The sequence below is a fragment of the Ursus arctos genome, unplaced genomic scaffold (assembly GCF_023065955.2).
Source record: "Ursus arctos isolate Adak ecotype North America unplaced genomic scaffold, UrsArc2.0 scaffold_16, whole genome shotgun sequence".
NCBI lineage: Eukaryota > Metazoa > Chordata > Mammalia > Carnivora > Ursidae > Ursus > Ursus arctos.
The window spans coordinates 22,296,125-22,316,729 of NW_026622830.1; the positions used below are offsets into that span (position 1 = coordinate 22,296,125).

Below are 20,605 nucleotides of genomic sequence, written 5' to 3' on the forward strand. Positions count from 1 at the left end.
ACACCCCTCCCCCCTAGCAGGGAACAGCTGACACTATTTCTGGCTCCCCGCCCCCCCACCTAAGCAGCAAGGCCAGTCCAAAGCAGAAGCCCAGGGATAGGGGAGAGAATGCGCCAGCACGGAAAACCTTGGATACTCTGGAGATAGAATGGTCTAGTGAAAACAAAGCCTGCCTGGGCCAGATGTATAAAACTCTGAGGCAAAAAAGTGCCCTGGTCAGTGGGGGACTGAAGAGAAGAGCGGATGCACCCGCCCCCAGTGTCAGCAGGTAGCGCAGGTGAGCGTCCCCACTCCGTTCTCTTTTGGATCTGGCGGATGTGCCGGGGCTGAGACTCCGTGAGGCTGAGGCTCAGTGACAGCTTCACCAGGCATTCACCCAGCATCCCCAGCCCCCATTTCAGCAGGGGACGGCATTTTGGTCAAGCCAGAGTCTGATTAGCTGGAGAAGCCAACATGTCACAGCGCCCTGGGCATATTAAATAATATTTACAAGGGAATGACGTTGGGAAAGTAATTATGGATGGTGAGACACGGTCCGCGGCCGGGAACTCCTCCGCTGCTCAAGCAGTGAGAAATTAGAGGGATGGGCTCAGATCAGCGAGGGTTGTTGTGGGGACAGGGGGAGTGGTTGGAGACTTGCTACCTCTGCTGTTCTGTTAATAGGATAAAGCAGCCTTGCAAATAAGAGCCAGACCTCAGGAGGCCTGCATTTGAGGGGATTTGGAAATCAGGCCAGGTCCTGCCAATAGCTTCCCTTGCAGATGTGTTAGACCTGGAAGCTTACAGATCAGCAAGGCCACCGGCTCTCCGTTTGCAAGGTTTCTGCCTTCCAGAAATACTGCAAGTATTAAGTAATAATTAATTTGTTTTCACATTTTTTATTCATCAAAGACACATAGAGGACTGCCAGCTGGGACACGCAGAAAATGGAGTCGATGTCACTCCAGCCCCAAACAAGAGACCTATTGGTTATTTGTCATCCCAGTCACGTTATCCTGTGCAAATGCAGTTTCCCTTTTGAAAACATTGAAAATAACACAAAAGTCCACTTTTTAAATACCTGAGGGAGCCTGGAGAATCTACATCAGTAACCCCAAATCCAATCAAACTCTCTTATTTTATATGTAAAAAGACCGAGGCCCACAGAATGGAAGGGGCTTGTCCGAAGTCACACAGCTGGCTGGCACCAGGACCAAGGCTCCATCTGGGAAGCGGGGAGAGGGGAAGGCTGTGGGGAACATGCAGGGGCAGGGAGAGACCACATCACAGCCGTGAATACAGCGGATGAGTGTGGGGCGGGGGGGGGGGGGGAGGCTGGGACACCAAAGGGCTTGGGCTTGACTCTTGTCCTCAATCCTTCCTTGCTGTGGGGCCCTGGCAGAATGACTGAAGTTCTCTGAGCCCATTTTCTTATCCATAAAATGGGGAGAATAGTAGCACTTACCCCCTATCTTTGTGAAGAGTAAGTGAAGTAAGAGAACAGAGCATAGTAAATAGTAGTTACTTTCTCTTAGCCCATTTGTGTGGGTGGTAGGGGTAGCAGGTCTGTGTAGACAGAAGACCAACAGCTTGCAGAACAAAGTCACGTGACCCCAGTTCCAGGTGGGGCCCTGGCAATGTCGGTGGGAAACAAATTCTGTCCCAGTGGAGCTGGGTAGTTACTCAAAACTGAGCATGCCCTAGGACCCAGGCCATATCCAGATTCATTGCCTCAGAATCCCTGTGGGGTAGAACTTGGGAATATGCACTTTAAAAAATTATTATTGAGATATAATTTACATAGCATAAAATTCTCCATGTTAAGTGGACACTTTCAGTGGTTTTTAGTATATTCATAAGGTTGTACAATCATCACCTCGGAAAGAAACCCTGTAGCCGTTAGCAGTCAACCCGAGGCCCCACTCTCCCAGTGCTGGCAATCACTAACTTGCCTCCCTGTGGATCTGTCTATCCTGGACAATCCATACGAATGCACTCATGTAACATGGGATCTGTGTTTGGCTTTGTTCACTCAGCACGTTTTCAAGGGTTCATCCATGTTGCAGCATGGACCAGGAATTCCCTCCTCTGGAATGTGCACTTGTAACAAGCTCCCCAGGTAGTTGTGATGAGTGGGCTTTGCGAGGAAAAGAACTTCTGGTTATTATAAAGCTGCAGGGCCTCAATCCTTCCTTCAGGTATGCCTATCTCGGAGGCCCCACAGGTAACAGCAGGCAAACGCAGGCTGCTTGCCTCCTCCAGAGACTCAAGATGTCGGGCAGGGTCTCCTGGCACTCAGTAGGGACAAGTGTGTCTATGGACAGTGGCCTGGCAGCTGAGAAGTGGGCAAATGAACTGCAAGAGAGACTCACACAAGGGGATTTAGTCTCAACGAAAAGACTTTAATGTACATTATGCTCTTGGGAAAACATCTCCAAGGAAACAACTGGAACCAAAAGTCTTAACCAGCATGGATTCTCATTCAGAAACCTGGTGTGAGCCGCAGCCTTGGGAGAGAATGGCACAGGGACTCTTCTTGTAACACAGCAGTTTCAGGTCAGAGTGGCAGGACCTGTGTGTGACGGGCACACCCTCAGGACTCCGAGGGAATGGGAGCATTTTCACTCCTGTGGCTGACAGCTCCACAGCAAGACTGGGAAGATCTAGGTTGGCCAGGTCATCTCCAGAGCCCTGAATAAAGGCACAGAACTTCAACGGGGCCAAAGCAGCCTCTCCAGAGCAAGAACCTCTCTGTTTGTTGTTGAATCTCCAGGTCATTGGAAAAAGTCATGGTGGCTCTGGTGAGGAATGGGGCCATATGGAAGGGTTGCCAAGTCCCACCTCTGGGTCTGAGATCTCAGAATGGAACAGATGGGAGAGATGTGGCACTGGCAAGGCCCCTGAGGTCAGGAGCCACAACAGTCTTGGACGCCTACCCACTGGGACCTCTGGACAGAAGGAAGGGACTTAGATGGAGAAAGCAAAAGCTGACCACTTGTCAGACTCAACCCAACTGTCTTCTGGGTCCCCTCTCCCCAGTCTGGAGCTCCTGAGTGGTCCCATGCCCATGTCTTCTGTGATGTGTTCCCATTCAACAAGGACAGGCAGAAATTCTAGCTGATTTCCCTAGCACCCTGTTTAACTTTTAAATCACCAATGGATAGCTCAGATCCTGTGTGGTCCAGGGTCTCTTGTTTCTAACCATCCTAAGGAAGAAACCAGTTTTCTTGGGCTTCTGGCTCAAATTCTTCTCCTCTGGAAGGAAGTAGGGTGTTGCTGAGGCAGGTCTCTCCCAAGAGCTTCTATAAGAGCTCATCTGGAATCTGATCAGGTTAGCCTCTTGGCCAGGCTGACAGGAACCCAGGAATGTGCCTTTGGGATGCATATTGCCTCTTGGACACTGAAGAAACTTATTTATTTGTGAAAGAGGGAATTCTGGCTCCATCTTTGCAGAACCTGGTGGGGCCACTACCCCCACAGGTCCCAGAAGGAAGGGGTAAATGGAGAGGCCAGTGGGGGAAGGGGCCTCCCCGGCTGGCAGCATTCCCAATTAGCCAGTCTCTACACCCTCGGGGAGCTCCACCACCACCGGGGCGCAGTCCTCTGGCTCTGCCTCAAAGTCCCACCGAAACTTCTTGGTCAGGTGAGCTTGGAACTTTTCAGCTTTCTGCCTTAGGGTGGCATCCACGGCAACGCTGCAGGCGGAGGAAAAGAAAACCTACAGAGAACAGAGGATAAGTCACTCCTGAGAACACAGAGGGGGCCGAGAAAGCTGTGGAAATTTCCTCATGGTGTTCAGCTCTCTGGGGCGGGTGGATCAGCTGCTGCTGGCACAGGCCCAGGACACCTGCTGTGCTCCCCCCAAACCAAGAAAGAAGGTCCAAACCCAGCTGAGAAGCTGGGGCAGGACTGGAATGGAAAATTACTATCTTGGGCAGAGATGCCCCACTGAGAGTAAGGCCAGTGGGGCCATCACCCTGGCCCAGTCCCCTGGGGAGCTCTCCTGGGCACCTGGGCAATAACTACACCAGCTGGTACCAAGAAAGGCTTGGAGGGCTTATAAGCCCCTGCATCCCATTAAGTCCCAGGTCCTAGGCCGAGGCTGATTTGTTGCTCTAATCTTCATGGGCCACAGGCTGCCAGTCAGAGGTTTCTATTCCCCTTGAAAGTTGTCTTTGATGTTCTTCTTTTAAAATTGTGGTAACAGGGGCGCCTGGGTGGCTCAGTAGGTTAAATATCCAACTCTTGATTTTGGCTCAGGTCATGATCTCAGGGTTGTTAAGACTGAGCCCCATATCAGGCTTCATGAAGCCTGCTTAGGGTTCTCTCTCTCCCTCTCCCTCTGCACCCCCCACTCATGCACATGCTCTCTTTCTCTAAAAATAAAATAACATAAAATAAAATAAAGTTGCGGTAACATGTACATAATACAAAACCTACCATTTTAACCATTTTTTTACATTATCATTTTAAAAATTATATATACATAACATTTACCATTTTAACCATTTTTAAGTGTACAATGCACTGGCATTAAGTACATTCACACGGCTATGCAACTGTCACCATCATCCACCTTCAGAGTTTGTTTATCCTTCCCAACTGATACTCTCTACCCACACTAACTTCCCATTTCCCCCTCCTCCAGGCCCTGGAAGCCACCCTTCAGCAATGAACAAGGGTTCCATTTCTCCACATCACCGGCAAGATCTGTTTTTTGTTATTTATTAATTATTATTATTATTATTTAAATAATAGCCATCGTGATGGGTGTGGAGTGGTATCTCACTGTGGTTTTGATTTGCATTTCCCTTATGATTACTGACGTTGAACATCTTTTCATGTAGATGTACTGGCCATTTCTATGTCTTCTTTGGAGAAATGTCTATTTAAGTCCTTTGCCCATTTTTAGTCAGGTCTTTTGTTGTTGAGTTATTGTAGTTCTTTATATATTCTGGATATTAATCCCTTGTTTTGATGTTCTTTTTAATTCAGTTTCATCTGATATAAACACGGGCAGGGGGCAGAGCAGTAATTGTCTCTACATCTGACACTCCACTCTGGATCTTCCTGGATCCCAATCACTTCGAAGAGTAACAGCAAACTTGTTCCTCCTTCTCATACTATTTTACTGTTCTCAGATTCAAAGAAGTTTCCAAGTATCCCAACAGATCCTCACAATGCTCTGGGGAAGACACACAAGAATACCTATTTTATGGAAATGGAGGCTAAGAGGAGTTGAATGACTGGATGAAAACTAAGAGGAAAGGAAGTAGTAGTTTTCCCCAGACCACCCCACCGATACAGGAGCGTGAGGGTGGGGGAAGCTCTTGGTTGCACATCCGTCTCCTGCTGTAGCCGGCCTGCAGATCATCATGGAAGGAATCTGGGCGCCAGGGGCCTTGACCTGGCAAAGTTAGCAGGTATACTCTGCAGCTGATTCCAGGGATACCTGCTTTTCCACTGCCTGTTAGGAGGAGTGACGCTCATTTCAGTGGTCTTTGTTTGGAGTCATTTTGTTGGAGTGGTAGCAGGGACAGAAGTGATTGGGGGCTGTGGGTGTGCAGAAGTAGGGGGTTACAGAATTTGGTTTCATTAACTTGGCAATCGACTGAATACAGGAGCGGGAAGCATAGCCACAACAAAACAGCAGATCAATAACCAATTAGAGGGGCTGTGTGAGCTTGGTGGCAAGAGGGCAGCAGGGAAGCCGGCTGCCTGTCTGTAGGCAGCTAATGGAGCTTGCCCTGGAGTGCTGACTGTGGAGCCCAGCTGAACTCTAGGGAGGGGCCCCGTACGGGAAGCAGAGGAGCCTTGTTTCAAACCGCGTTAGTTCCAGAGGCCCTGCATACCCCTGCGTCTGTCCCAAGGTCCTGGGGAGCCTGCTGGCTGAATCTGCAAAAGCCTCTTTTTGTTCCGCTCTTTCCACAGTCAACTGTACCCCTCTCTACACAGCCCTGCCTCTACACGCTCTACTGCCTCTCCTGTGCCTCTACATACACGTGCTTTTTCCTCTGCTTAGAACACCCTTCCACCCCTGCTTTCACCTTCTTCACCTACTAATTTCTACTAGTGACTCAGATTCAGCAGAGACATCAGCTCCTTTAGGATGTCTTCCCAGACCAAGGAAGGAACAGGTGCTCCTTTATGTTCCTCTGGCACCCAGGGTTACCACGAACATAGCTTCAATTAGGTAACAGTCCATTTACTGTTGAGCTCTCCCAAGAGAAAAGGAACAACTCCAAAGCAGTGACTCTCTCCTACTGCATACTCACTCCCGGCACAGAGTCTGACATAAAGGACCCATGAAGTGTTTAATGAGCAAAAGAATGAAGAAGACCACAGACTCTATGTAAATCCATTTTTGGTTCACTTCTGCACAAGTCCTTGGCACCATATAATTGCTCAATAATTATGTGATGGTGCTGGACAGAATAAAGGACTTGTCTTGGGAAGGAGGTGGCCCCTGAATGCCACCAGCTCACAAGCCACCTCCTTGTGACAGGTCTCTTAAAAAGCCCAAGCTGAAATGAATTGCTCCAGCCTCTGTTCCCCTAGCACTGGGCCTGAACCTTCCTATGGCATTTCTCACAGTGTGATCACAGTATCTGTGCTCCTTCAGAGTAGAGAATGAGTCCTTTTTATCAACGCGTCCCACACAGCATATCGCCCAGGGCCTGGCATAGAGTTAGGACCCACAGCAAGCTCACTGAACAGATATGAATGAGATGAGATGGAGGGCCTGCCCTGCATTTGGCAACGGCCAACAGTGACAGGTCTGAACAGGCTGGGCAAGAGACTCATCCCTCATCCTTCCCACCCGTCTCTCAAACGATGCCTGGGAGTAAAATCAACCAGAGGCAGGTATTAACAGAAACCTTCTATCTGAAAAATAAGGCTTCCAATTTTAAAAGTGCTTTGTCCTTTTTAAAGAACTTGTCAGTTTAATCTTTACTACAAACCTGGGTACTGTAAAGCTGGGAGGTAAGAGGACAGGAAATTACTATTCCCACTGTACAGATGAGAATGGTGATAAATGCCGAGCAAGTAATAAATGTAAAGCGAGATCCAGTCCAAGTAGGGAAATCTCAATCCTTCGTCCCTACCAAGACTTTTTTTTTGTCTCAACACAGACTTAATACATTCATCATATTTTCAGCACTGCCCTGTGGGGAGCCAGGGGACTTGGGAGACCAGGTGCTTCTGGAATTGTCCCTGCTGCAGGCCTCCAGGACCCAGGGCATAGCCCAGGTTGACTTTTTTTAAAAAGCAACTTTACTGAGGTATAATTTACATAAAATTCACCCATTATAAGTGTTCGATTCGTTTTGACAAATGTGTACACCCATGCAACCATTAAATGATATAATCAAGATGGATACTTGTTTTTTTCTTTTGGTATTCAGTTTTATGAGTCTGAAGCCCACATACCATCACAATTGGGATACTAAACAGGCTCATCACTCCAAAACACTCCCTTGTGCTGCCCCTTAGTGGTCAAACCCTCCCCTTATCCAAGCCCCTGACATCCAGTGATCTATTGTTGTCCTGATAGTTTATAAACTTGATATTTTAAAAACCCATAATTCAGAAAAGAAGATGTATAGACATTACCTAGTTTTCAAGCAATAATTTACTTTGATTCTCTTGTTTTTAGATTAATTTTATGGCTTCTTCAGAAAACTTGGTAATGATCTATTTATTTTACTTATTAAAGAGAAATCAAGTAAATGCTTCTTAACATCACTGAGAAATGAATCATCTTAATATTGGAAAACTAATCCTGGATATTTAAAAAATACTTTCGAAAGAAGACAACAACATTTCACAAACAATTTCATTTCTCTAAAACTAAAAGCACACACCTTGGGTATTTTTCTTTAAATATAAAAAAAGGTATTAATATTTTTATCATTAAGTCTGTATATTCTAAAATTGTAAATTTCTTTAGCCCGAAACATGAAAGCCTTCTCTTAAACCCAAGTTAAAGAAATTGAGTTCAGTCAGGTCACCTTGAGAAATTCAAAATATCAAGGTAGGTAGCTGAGTCACTATCTTATCCTATTTTTTGGGCAGGCAAAAAAGATGAAATTTCCTAATTTTTCAATTCCCAAATGATTATTCCACTTAGAATGAAACCAGCCAGAGGTAGAACATTCTATTTCCACTTGCAGAAGAAGAAAGTGATGTTAAATAAAACTATCATTTCACAATGATTACCAGGACAGCAAAAAGCAACAGGAATCATGTCTTCTGAGGTCAGTTTAAAGAATTTGGGATGTTTCATCTAGGAATAATAAATGAGAGCCCACCACAGACTTTAGAATCAACTCAGCCTTGCCAGCCACTAGCTCTGGTGATCTTGGGCAAAACCATTTGACCTCTATGATCCTGTTTCCTCACTGTAAAGTGAGATTATATACTTGGCTCTGAACACTGTGGTGAGGGCTAAATGAGATAATGCACACAATAATTGTGCAAAAGTGACAGCTGACAGCAGAAGGTGTGCGAGTAGGTAGGTGAAATTGATCATGACTGGTGTTCTGGTAAAAATACTACAGACATCACTGTCAGAGCCAGTGTCTTCCACCAAGAGTTAAAGATGGACACTGGCATTTAGAATATTGGCAAGAAATGAAGCTGGAAAGCATAGATGGCCTATTGTGACTTAAAGTATTTTAAAAAACAGGTTACGTGACTATATGCCTAAACGCTATGCAATCAGCAATGAGAATCCTTATTTTGTACATAACTCATTTTCTAACATACTATTAAATTCAGATTATCCTTTCATTGGTTTTAAACAAATTATGGTGACTCAAGTTGCTTTTAATAAAAGAAAAAACTGTATCTATTTTTGTAAAACAAATAATTTTTATTCAAGCTAAATCCATGGGATTTATAAAAACCAGTGGCATCTATTCAAAAGGGCCTCTAATGGCAGAGGCCATTACGTGGCTAATTTTATACCAGCTAATGCGGCAGCCTTGAAGTGCTTACACATACAACCACCAGTCCCTCTCCATGGGCAGTAGCCATTTAAGCTCCTAAGTAAGAAAGCCAGTTCCACTTACTTGACTACCTGGGGGCAGAGCAGGCGGCTGGCTGAAGAAGGCTTTTATGGGTTGATTCATTCACTCACACACACCCTAAGTGAGTGCCTCTGTGTGGGGGGACTGGATTCTCACCGCCAACATGGTACCAACGTTAATTCTCCATTAAAAAAAAAAAATCTTGTAATATCCTTTTTTACATTGTGCCTGTTGAAATCTGTCGTCCTTCCAGCACGTGGTTAAACGCCTCCCTTCACAAATAGTCACTCCTGCTCCTCTCTCTCCTCCTCAAATTGCAACCCTACTCTGAATTAACCAATTCCTTTTTGGTGCTTATAATACCCTTTGATCAGACTGCACTGTTTACACCTGTCATATTAGGGGCATCTATTTACGCTACCACAGGAATGATGTACTCTAGCCATCCCAAAACACCCAACATCACGAAGTGAGAGAAGTGCTAGGCCTCAACTAGGTGTTGAAAATAACCAGATGAACAATAAACCAGGCTTTGGGTAAAAGTTCACGGCTTAGTGGGGAAGTCAGGCAGACAACGTACACATTTCAGCAGGCACAGCCTGTGAAATATAATAGTGACAAGTCCAAAGTAGGCTAATAGTATGGAAAGGAGGGATTGGGAATGGCTTCACAGAGGGATGCCTTGAGGGCATCTTGTAGGATGAACAAGTTCACACCAGGCAGAATGAAAATCATGTTCAGTTAAGAAGGCATGAAACGGGCATAAAGTTTCAGTCGTGCCAAATGAAAAAGTTCTAGAGATCTGCCGTGCTTATAATTACCAATACTGTACTGTACACTTAAAAGTGTGTTAAGAGGTTAGAGCTCATGTTATGTGTTTTTTACCATGATAAAAAAAAAAAAGGGGGAGGTGCCTGGCTGGCTCAGTCAGTTAAGCATCCAATTCTTGGTTTCAGCTCAGGCCATGGTCTCGGAGGTGTGGGACTGAGCCCTGCATAGGGCTCTGTGCTCAGTGTGGTCAGCTTGAGATTCTCTCTCTGTGCCCCCCCGCTGCTTGTGCTCTCGCTCTCTGTCTCTCTCTCTCTAAAATAAATAAAATCAGATCAGAATGGACCTTGTGATCTATGTTTGGGCTTTTAACTTTCTAGGCAACTAGGAGATACAGAGAAATAGTATTAGATTTGCATTTCAGAGCAACTCAGGTGGCAGCATGGGCAACGGGTGGACTGACAGGCGTAGGCATGGAAGCTGACAAACTGATGAGACCAACAGGGTCTCAGGGCCCATGTTAGGTAAATGGTACTGGGGCAGGACCACCTTCTAAACAACGCTGTCCGGAGTGACTTGGTCAATTCATTTGTTTACTTTCCTACCAAAATATAACCTGCAAGTCAGGGACTCTGTCTTGTTCACAGCTATATTTCCAGTCCTAATAACAGGGCCTTATATACAGCAGATGCTCAGTAAATACCTGCTAAATCAGAGAATAAATCTCTGGAGGGCAGGAAACCTAATATACTGATCCCTCAACGCTTTCAGGAAGATGTTGTATGTAAAGATAGGATGCTCAAAAATATGTGTTGATATATTTTTTTTAAAGGCACATGTCTTGGATTTTCCCAAATAATGACATCAAATTTTCTTGGTGAAAAGTTCAGACAGAATTCTTCTAACCATCAGCTCCGCACACCCCACCTCGGCATCTAGCAAACCAGCCGGGCCCTCTCTGCTTCACAAATCATTGCTGGCAACACGGCGTCAGCAATCAGAGCTCAGCTGTCGGTCAGCTCTGCTGACAGTGGTCAGCACAGCCAATGACACAGTGTGGCCCTCCTATGTTTGTGTGACACCATTAACGCACATCACAAGGGTAGCACATCATTCCCATGGGTCATTGCCAGAGGCAAGTCAGCAAGATGACGCCCCCTGTCACCCCTCATCAATTAGCAGCTCATGTAACCCAGGAACTTGGTGGAGGGGGGGAGAATGGGATTTCCCCTTCAGAGGAAAGATAAAGGGATTTAATTTCTCTGCTAAGAACCAATAAAAGAGCAGTTTTATAACTCTTCTGAAGTGGAACACACCAGGCTCAAGCCATCAGCTTGACCAACTTGTCCCCATGGTCTGCACAAGGCCCCCAACTGCCAGAGTTTTATGTCAGCTGCCTGCTTACAGGGATTTCTCCAACAGTATGCTGTTTGTAGAAAAGTGTTCCATACCTCTGAGAAATAAGCGCCTGGTGGTGTCTCCAAGGATGTCAATCAAGAATCCTCACTGGGGGAATCTACATTATATTCAGTACACAGGAACATAAGCACAAGACTCAGGCCTGGCTTCAAATCCTAACCCTGCCACTTACCAGCTGTGTGACGTTACATAAATGACTTACCCTTTCTGGGTCTCAATGTTCTCATTTGTAAACAGGAAAGAATCCTCCCTGCCTTGAAGGGCTCCAGAGAGATTAAATGAGGGAACCAAGGAGCAGATAAACATGATGCCTGCTACTCAACAGGCATTTACTGAATGTCTGTCCCCTCCCTCACCCCGAGTGGGAGTGGTATGTGAGCGAACAGCCATCTTCTAAGGAGCGGGCCTCAGAGTGGTCTCACACACAGGGAAGAAAAAGCAGCTCATGGAACACAAAGTATGGAAACTGACAGCTTGCAGCTTCTGCCTCCTCTACACTTGAGAAAGTTACAAAATGTGAGTGACAGAGGCTGTCCCCAAAACATAAAGGAAGCTAATGTATTTGCAAAGGGAGGAAATAGCACAGGATGAAGATTCTAAGTTGTTTGAAGCTTCTTCCCTAATTACCACTCATAATGAAAATTTAATTGCCAAGTTAAAAGCAAATTTCACTTTTTCTGTCAGAGAATCTCTGCAGAAACTGGCACGTTTTGTTTGAACAGGAAATCAAAGTTACTTTAATGCTTAAATGAGATCTAAGGAGCTGCAGATGTTTCCCTGGAAATAACAAGCTTCAAAACTCTGTCCTACTGGGTTATACCAACTTATGGCTACAGGGAGAAAGAAAAAGTGTTCTGAGCTGAATAACTCACAGAGGTGGAGGTTATTCAAATAGCAAGTACCCCACTGCGTGGCACTCTTGGAGCCAGGCAGGGAGATGGTGGTATAGAGATAGGGTCTCTGGCATCAAGGAACTTAAAACTGAGTAGAAGAGAGAACCAGGAAACAGCCCGAGGTTAGGAAACTGCAACAAAAAAGTAACCCTCCCGAAGGGGCTTTCACACATCCTCGCCTGCACTCTGACCCACACGGTGTCAGCCAAAAGACTGCTCACCTGTAAGGTGCTGGTGAGGAAGTTGTTCTGGGAGACAATGTCCACGAAGAAGTCGGCGGGGATCTCGCCGAGCTGGTGGTAGAGGATGGAGATGAGGTTGCTGTAGAGGGAGCGGTGCCTCACCATGGCGTCCTCGGAGCGACACAGCAGGTTCAGGAGCCGCTTCCAGTGCTCGAACGCCTCATACACATTCCCCAGGAGGAAGCATACAAAGGCAAACTGCAGTTCACCTGAAAGGCGCAGAGAGGAGAGTGATCCTGGGACAGTGGAGCGCCAGCTGACTCTACGAGGCCCCCAATTCTACTGGACCTCAGCAGTGGGCGGTGGCCTTTTATCCTGGTACTCTCGCACAGCCCTCCTGCTAGGTGGGGTTTTGCACTGAGCACATGCTGAGTTGAAGTTTGCTGAACTGCTATAAACCCAAGCCACGAAAAACCAAACTGCACTTTTATAAAATCAGACTGTAAGAGAAGAGATATACCTAGTATTCGCCTGGCACTTAGAAAGTTTACAAAATGTGTCCATGGATATTATGCCAGAGGGATCCCAAACTTGGCTGCCTATCAGAATTACTAGGAGAGCTTGTTAAAGATAAAGCTGCCCCAAGCCTCCCTCACGGAGATCCTGGTTGAGACAGATGATGGAGCCTCAGAATCTGTACCTCTAAAAAGCTTCCCAGGTGATTCTGATGCCGATGGTCTGCTCCAGGGCCAGGGAAATGCTGCACTACACCATATAAGCCTCAGCCCAACTCCACAAGGTGTTCAGGGAAGGTGGCATTTGTCTCATTTTACAGATGAGGTCAAGGGACTTACCCAAGGTCACACATTGAATGCTTGGCAATGGGAACAATGGAAAGATAAAACAGAATTCCTAGTGGGTGAGAATAGTTCCAGAGCCTCCCAGAAGAGGAAAATTTGTGAGTACTTGTTCCAGGCTTAGCCTGCCAGCCCAAATCACTTGCATTTGTTTAACCACAGGGCTCTGTGATTTAATCTCTATGAACAGCTTGGTGGCTAATAGCATGAGCTCTGGAACCAAACTACCTGAGTTCAAATCTCGGCTCCATTCTTCAGAGATGTGTGACCTTGGGCAAGTTACTCAGTCTGTTTATATCTCAATTTCCTTATTTGAGCGCTGTGGGGAAGATGAAATAAATCACTATGGTTCAAATAAAGCATTTAGAATAATGCCTGGCACAGAGGAGTGCTCAAGAAATATTATTCTTATTCCCACAACTCCACCAGACGACTGTCTGAAACAAAGAAATCCCATGATCCAGAAGCCACTGTCCTTGGGCAAGCAACTGGGGCTCTGGCTGCCAAGAAAAACTGCTGCTGATTAGAGACATTCTCTCTGGCTTCAAATTTAATGAGGGCTTCTGTGTCATACCTATACGTGGGCCATAAAAGGAAAGATGCACTCAACACCAAGTACCTCTTTAAATGCATGGTGTTTGAGCTCTGTCGCCTCCAGAGACATGAAAAACTAGCTCTCCATTCCTCGGCTTGTGGAACTAAGTTTGTCTAGCTTCCTGGTCCAGATATACTGGATGTTTGACTGACATTTTCAAGATATTGTCAAATTTCTTTCTACGACAGAAGTTAATGGTTTGCTTCTACAGTTGGCTTTACCTGGTTAGTTTGTGAAAATAGGAGCTTATTCTCTGAAATAAGGGCATTTACTTAAATTCATGCATTTCTAGCCTAGTCTGAAATTAAGTTATGAGATCAGAAGTAATTTCAAAGAGCTGTCAGGAAGATACAAAGTTATCCCTGCAACAGACCTTTCACAAGATTACTTTGAAGAACTAAACTGTTTAAGAGGTAGAAAACAGAATTTCTGTTCATTTTTATGACAGAATTTCTTAAGTGTTATTTATTAAATGATAATACTGTGTAATGCATTAATATGCACTCATGAAAATGTGCCCTTTTATCAGAGAGCCAATGATATAAGGGCCCATATTCAAATTTCTCACTGATCTTCCAACAGAAAAATATGCAAACACCTGGACAATTTGTAAAAGAAAAAATATGAATAGCTGTTAAAGATGTGACGAATGTTTGCTGTCACTAGAATCAAAGAAATATAAATTGAAACGACATCATCCTCCAACCATCCAGTTGGAAGAGGCCTTTGCTAAATCGCCATTTCCGAGGTGATGGGCAAGAGCCTCACCCCAGCCGGCAACACACAGGCTCTGATCCAACCATTTCAACCCTAAATGTATATAAAGTACACACAAGGATGTTCATCAGATGACACAATAGGGAAAACAGGGACATCTTAAAGGTCTGTCAACAGAGGGCTGGTTCAATAAGCAGCCACTACAGAGGAGGGACTGTTTCAGTGACATAGAAAAATGTTTATGTTAAAGCAGATTACAAAATAATCTAACAAAGTAATATACTATAATCTTGTTTTTGTAAAAAATCATTTATACACACAAACACATATAATTGAGGGGAAAAAAAGACTAAAGGGAAATACACAGAGAAGAGACTGCAATGAAATGCTGCACAAGGATACATACACATGTAAAAGACGAAAAGTAAATACACCCAAATGTACAAAATGGTTATTTCTAGGCGGTGGGAACTGGGAGGGAATTTTTGTTTGATGAGCATATATTATTTTTGCAATAAGGGAGAAAAATAACAATAAAAACAATAATAATTTTAAAAAAATAACTATCCTGGTCTACGCCAGTGAAGACCAACACTTTGAGAGAATCAGGAGCAAACTGAGGAGGCAGATGCGAGGCTGGGAACCAGGAGCCCCGGGCTCTGGTCTCACTTCATCCACATAGTTGGCCAAATCCTTTCCCTCTGTGAACCTCAATCTGTAAAGTAAGGGGCTGGGCCACATCTGTGGTTCCCAAACACAGGACTGGCTGCATCGGGTTCACCCACAGTGCTTGTTTATTATATAGACAGACAGATACTGCTGGGGCCCCACTCCTGATCTCTTGAATCAGTCTCCAGGAGGACTGGGCAAGACTGCTTCCTAGCCAAATTTAAGAACCACTGGACAAGATAACCCAGGACGTACCCCCTACTATTACACCCATCCCTTGGCCCACTCCCAAAGAATCCTGTTCCTCCTCACCAAGCACGTCCTGGGGGCTGCTGGGGAACTGCTTGCTGAGCACCGTCTCCAGGGCATAACTCAGGTCCATGTTGTGCCTGGTTATCTCCGCTGGTGTGGCACCTGCCGGGAACATCTGTGTGGGCAGCTCTGAGAAGCGGATCTCTGTCCCGGCTCTGGGCTTCATCTCTGGCAGCCGGGCCAGGCCCTCCTGGTAGCTTTTGCACTCGGTGCCACAGCGAGGTAGATTCTGCTCCACGCGGTCCTTGGTGTGCTTCATGGAGAGCACGGGAAGCACCTCTGAGAAAGCACAGATCTGCCGGCTCTCAGGCTGCAGCTTCTCCATAGTGGCCTCGCTGATAAAGTTGGTGAGTGAGATCCACTTCTTGAGTGTAGCATATGGGTAAGGGCCCAGGAACTGGTCTAGCTCCTGGAGGTTGGCCCTCATGGCCTCTACCTCAGCCTCTGGGGCTGGGGACAGGTCTACCTCTTCTCGGACCGCATTCCAGCGCAGGACCATCAGCTCCCGCTGTTGCAGACTAAGGAAGAAGCCCATACGAGGCCCCACCTCCCTGGGATTGGCCTTGTCCACAGAGCTATAGTGGAGGAAGTGGATGCCCGGTGGGATCATCTTCACGCCCCGGAACTTGGGCCCCACCTCCCAGGAGTTGTAGTCAATGCCAAATTCTGTCCCCTTGGGCATATTCAGGATGACCACAGTGGCCCCTTCAAAGAAGAGGCGCTTGGCAAGCTCAGGATCCATCTGCATGGCAGCCATGGGACCAGTGCTAGGTGAGCAGAAAGAGAACCCTTCTTGTCTTCCAGAACAACTGAAAAAGAAAGAAATCAGCGTTAACTGGAACTTGGGGAAAGATGCTACATTTGCTGAGGATTCTGCATGTGCCAGATTGAATCAGACCCTTGACATAATTATCTCCCTTAATCCTTGCCACAACCCTGCTGATTTTACTGATGAGGAAAATAAGACTTAGAGAGAAGAGGATTTTGTGTTTTGGTTTATTAAGAAAGAATACTCACTGCATAGCTGGAAAGCCATTGAGCAGAAAAGACATGGTCAAAATCACACAAGGTCACACAAATTAGAACCTGGGTACCCTGTCCTCCAGGCCAGTGTTCTTCTCACTGTCCACTCAGTATCTGCTCTTGGATCTCTCTCTCACCACAGGATGAAGGTGGGGAAAGCCTGGGTAGTCTATTCAAAACTACAACTGTGCCTAAACTGTCTCACACTATAACTCTGCCAAAACCCTATTGCTGAAGAGTCCCAAGGAGCTGAGAAGGATGATTAAATCCAGCATATACTCAGTTTCCCATAAGCCTCAAGGAAGGCCCAGACATGGACAGAAGGTGGAAAGTGGGTGCTCAGCATCTAAAGTTGACAAAATGTTTGGGAAGTGGAAAGCTTTTCAACCACAAACCTCCTCTTCATCTTTGACGCATAAAAAACCCTAAAGTCCAAGGAGTGAAACAACTTCCCAAAGGGCCTACAGTCAGTGGCAGCTCTGCACCCCTTACCCAGGATTCAGGTGGTATGGCTGGCCTAGGATCAGTATTTAGAAGAGAAAGAGCAAGAACACTTATTTTACCCACCTCTGAGCTATCCATGGGGACATACTGATACAACGTGTAGGCAGGCAGACACTGCCTGGGTGGTATTTATAGGAACGGTTCCAACATGAACTAATTTAATCCGAACAATTATCTAACCTTCTAGTCCCAAGACACTTACCTATTCAATTTAACAAATAATCACTGAGCGCCCGCCCCGTGCCAGATCTTTGTGTGAAACATCCGCAGAGTAGGACAGTCACTACTGCCTCTAGGCACTTCCAACCCAGTCGGATGCACAAACAAGAACCCCAAATTTCAGAAACAGAAGAAACAGATTCCTGTTTAATTCTATTCTTTTTATGTTAACAAACAGAACAAAATAAAACAGTGAGGAAAGGAAGATCAACCTGTTTCCAAAAACGTTAAGGGAAATATTTTATCATCTTAACCCCAAACCACGACAAATGTCTCTCACTCTAAATCAGCATTTTTTTTTTCAAACTGCAAGTCAAAACTCATTAATGGGTTAAGAAATCAATTTAGAGCGCGCCTGGGTGGCTCAGGGGGTTAAACGCTTGCCTTTGGCTCGGGTGATGATCCCACCATCCTGGGATCGAGTCCCACAACCGGCTCCCTGCTCAGCGGGAGGCTTGCTTCTCCCTCTCCCTCTGCCCCTGCTTGTGTTCCCTCTCTCACTGTCTATCTCTCTCTCTGTGTCAAATAAAAAAATAAAATCTTTTTAAAAATTAAAAAAAAAATTTAAAGAGTCTCAACCAGCACTAATTTTTTTAATGGAAAGAAGAGAATTAAAAAAAAAAAACCAGAATGCATCATGAGTAATAAAGATAATAACTGTCTTCTGAAGTTTTATGTGTTTGTATGGATTCTTGGTCATGAGGTAAAATGTATTTGTTATTGTAGGTCACAGTCGAAAAAGTCTGAAGGCCACTGCTCTAAGTAATTTGCATCATCATCATCTTATTCCCAACCCTGAATTCTGAAGGTACTTAATAAATACTTGCTAAACGAAGAGCTATTGCATTTAGAATAATTGTTCATCAATTAGCCATTTTCCCTTGTGGTAGCAGTGCTCCTCCTTGATAATGACATTCCTTTATTCTAATTACACCAGCCGTAATTCTCTTCACTGTATCTTCAGCAGCTGGCACAGAGAAAATGCCCTGGAATGCAGAGTCACATCCATCTGCTTCTCTCCATCACCTCCTTACTCCCAAGTTCCCCGTTCTCCATCCAACAGCTGGAGTGAACTTTTCAAAGTGTCAATCTAAGCATGTCACCAACCCACATTTAATGCCATGTGAGTGGCTTCTCTTAGGGCTCCTGGAAATCCAGAATTTTTACCATGACCTACAAGACCTACAAGACCTACAAGGCCGGGGCTGCCTGGCTCCTCCCAACTCCTTCAGATTGTTTCATACCATACACCCCCACGAGCCCTCTGTTCAGCCACACTGGCCTCTTTCAGACCCTCAGGCAGGAGGCTCCCTGGATAAAACAAAACAAAACAAAACAAAACAAAACAAAACAAAACAAAACTCTTCCCTCTCTTCTTCCTCAAATCATTTTTTCTGATCTCAACTCAATATTCACTTCCTCACTAAAGCTTGCTTGACCCGGGGTTGGGGTTAGGTCAGGTATGCCGTGAGACCCTCCGCCGGCACCTTGCACCTTTCCACTTCATTGATCAGGCTGCAATTTTGCGTGTATGTTTAGTAGAGGACTGTCACCTCCGTGAGACTTGGGTGAGTCTTTTTGTTCCTCCAACACACACTAGATGCTTGATAAGCATTTATTTAATAAAAACATGCTATCCATTTTGTAGATGAGAAACAAAGGGTCGGTTCGGGCAAATTACCTTACTCGAAATTACTGAGTCGGACAGAACCATATCGGGCGCCGCCAAGGTCTCCGGCCCCCAAGTTCTCAAGTTAGGAAAACAGCGAAATTACCCCGAGTGCCCCAGGAAGTACTGGCGACGGGGGCTCTGGTGACGGTTTCTCGGGCAGAAAGGTCTGTGTGGCGAAGCCACCAGGGTCCCAGCACCGGCCCACAGAGGGGGACGCGCGTCCCGGAGAAGCGCCCCATTTCAAGGCACTCCACGATCCCGAGCCGGGAAAAGGGTGGGTGGGCCACACACACAACGAACGCAGAAGAGTTCAAACTAGGCCAGGAGGCCGCACTCACCAGCTTCGGACTGTCCCCGCTCTCAGGCACCGCGGAAACGCACCGGAAGTTCTCGCGCTTTGGCTCGGGACGGGAGCGACCGGGAAAGAGACCCGGCAGAGCTCTTGGTCTCGGGAGGAACGGTCCGCCGCTTGCAGGTTCCGCCCCATCAAATGTTGCCTTTTGCTACTTTAAGTTACGCGTCTTAGCTCCTGAGCCGTGGATAACAACCTTCACCAAACCATGTATATCCTGCTCCAGAAACACATCCACCAGCCCTGGTCCTTTGGTCTTAATCAGTCATGGTCGCCGAAGCTGGGGTCAAGATCATCGCTGCCTAGTAGCCACACGAGATGCTCAGTGATGGTCCCGGTCAGCCAGTTTCCACCTGAGTATCACCACTGGCCCATCATCACCCAGTCGCAGCTTCTAACCGCACTCAGTCCTGGAGGAGATTGTCAGAAACCCAGTCCGCAGGGTGGAGAAAACCAGTCTCAGCTGCAGTAGCCACCACATGGGTCCCTCCGGCCATCATCACCTGTGTCAGGCGGCGCAGGCTACAAACGTGCCTCGCGAGGGAATTTGCCTGTTTGGTTCTCTCTTGTTTACATGGAACCCAGCAGGAAGCCAGACACAAGGGCTCACCTGGGTGTGTGCATCTATCACAAGTTTAATTAAGGACTATATTAATATATGGCTTCTATTTGGGGGCCTTGCTCAGTGCTGGGTGGTTGTATCAGAGTTCAATCAAAGAAGTAGAAATAGGAGATATATACTAAGAGATTTACTGCAAAGAATTGGCTTATATGATTGTGAGGACTGGCTAGGTAAGTCCAATAATCCATAGGGCAGGCATTCATATATAAGTTCTAAGCCTTACACTAACCCTAGTAAGTAGATATTAGTATTCCCAACCTACAGAAGAGAAAACCAAGGCTCAGACAGGTTATACAGATGGAGAGTGGCAGAGCCAGGATGTAAACCAAGGTCTGACTGGCTGTTCTTATCCCTGTGCTGCCACTTCTTAGCTTGTCTGTCACACTTCCTCAGTGACAGCCGGACATACCAATCTGTCTCAGTCAAAACTCATTTCTCAGTGGGTTGCAGACTAGACTGGGCCCTGCAGTCACGGTTAATCATAATAAGCTGCTGCAGGATTAACCAGAGATGGCCTCCATCAGTCACAGTCATGCGTGTCAAACTCAGACTGTCCTGTCCATTCCATTTCCTGCCTGAAGAAGCTCAGCTCCCTCCCCGGCCCTCCTTATGCCCAGTGTTGGGTGCTGAGCAAAGTGTCTGATCTCAGAGCTCCTTGTTCCAGCCGGGCTCACCATCTTCTCAGAGACTCCAGCACTGAATTATGGGCATGGAAGCTACAGATGGTGGCCCTGGAATCCCCGCTTATGGGTCACATGTCCATCCAGATCAGGGTTTTACTCTGGTACTA

General features: G+C 46.1%; 1 protein-coding gene across 2 annotated transcripts; it reads right to left on the reverse strand.

The window, feature by feature from the left end:
• Positions 1 to 2,360: 2,360 nt before the first annotated feature.
• AAR2 (AAR2 splicing factor) lies at positions 2,361 to 19,598 on the reverse strand. 2 transcript variants are annotated; one of them, XM_026503424.4, is made up of 4 exons: positions 19,180 to 19,598; positions 15,424 to 16,232; positions 12,313 to 12,542; positions 2,361 to 3,697 (listed from the first exon to the last, which is right to left on the reverse strand). In XM_026503424.4, the coding sequence occupies exons 1-4, from the start codon at positions 19,326 to 19,328 to the stop codon at positions 3,530 to 3,532; spliced, it is 1,356 nt and encodes a 451-aa protein (XP_026359209.2). In that variant the 5' UTR covers positions 19,329 to 19,598; the 3' UTR covers positions 2,361 to 3,529. The 2 variants fall into 2 exon arrangements, with proteins under 2 accessions (XP_026359209.2, XP_057168528.1); XM_057312545.1 differs by lacking the exon at positions 19,180 to 19,598 and adding an exon at positions 18,851 to 19,142.
• Between the last annotated feature and the right edge of the window lie 1,007 nt (positions 19,599 to 20,605).

Excerpts from the sequence above, each read along its gene's own strand:
- AAR2 (XM_026503424.4), bottom strand. The coding sequence starts at position 19,328 with ATGGGGCGGAACCTGCAAGCGGCGGACCGTTCCTCCCGAGACCAAGAG. Across the intron at positions 12,543-15,423 it reads CAGCCCCCAGGACGTGCTTG|GTGAACTGCAGTTTGCCTTT; the intron begins GTGAGGAGGAAC and ends TGCGCCTTTCAG. Across the intron at positions 3,698-12,312 it reads TCCTCACCAGCACCTTACAG|GTTTTCTTTTCCTCCGCCTG; the intron begins GTGAGCAGTCTT and ends TGTTCTCTGTAG.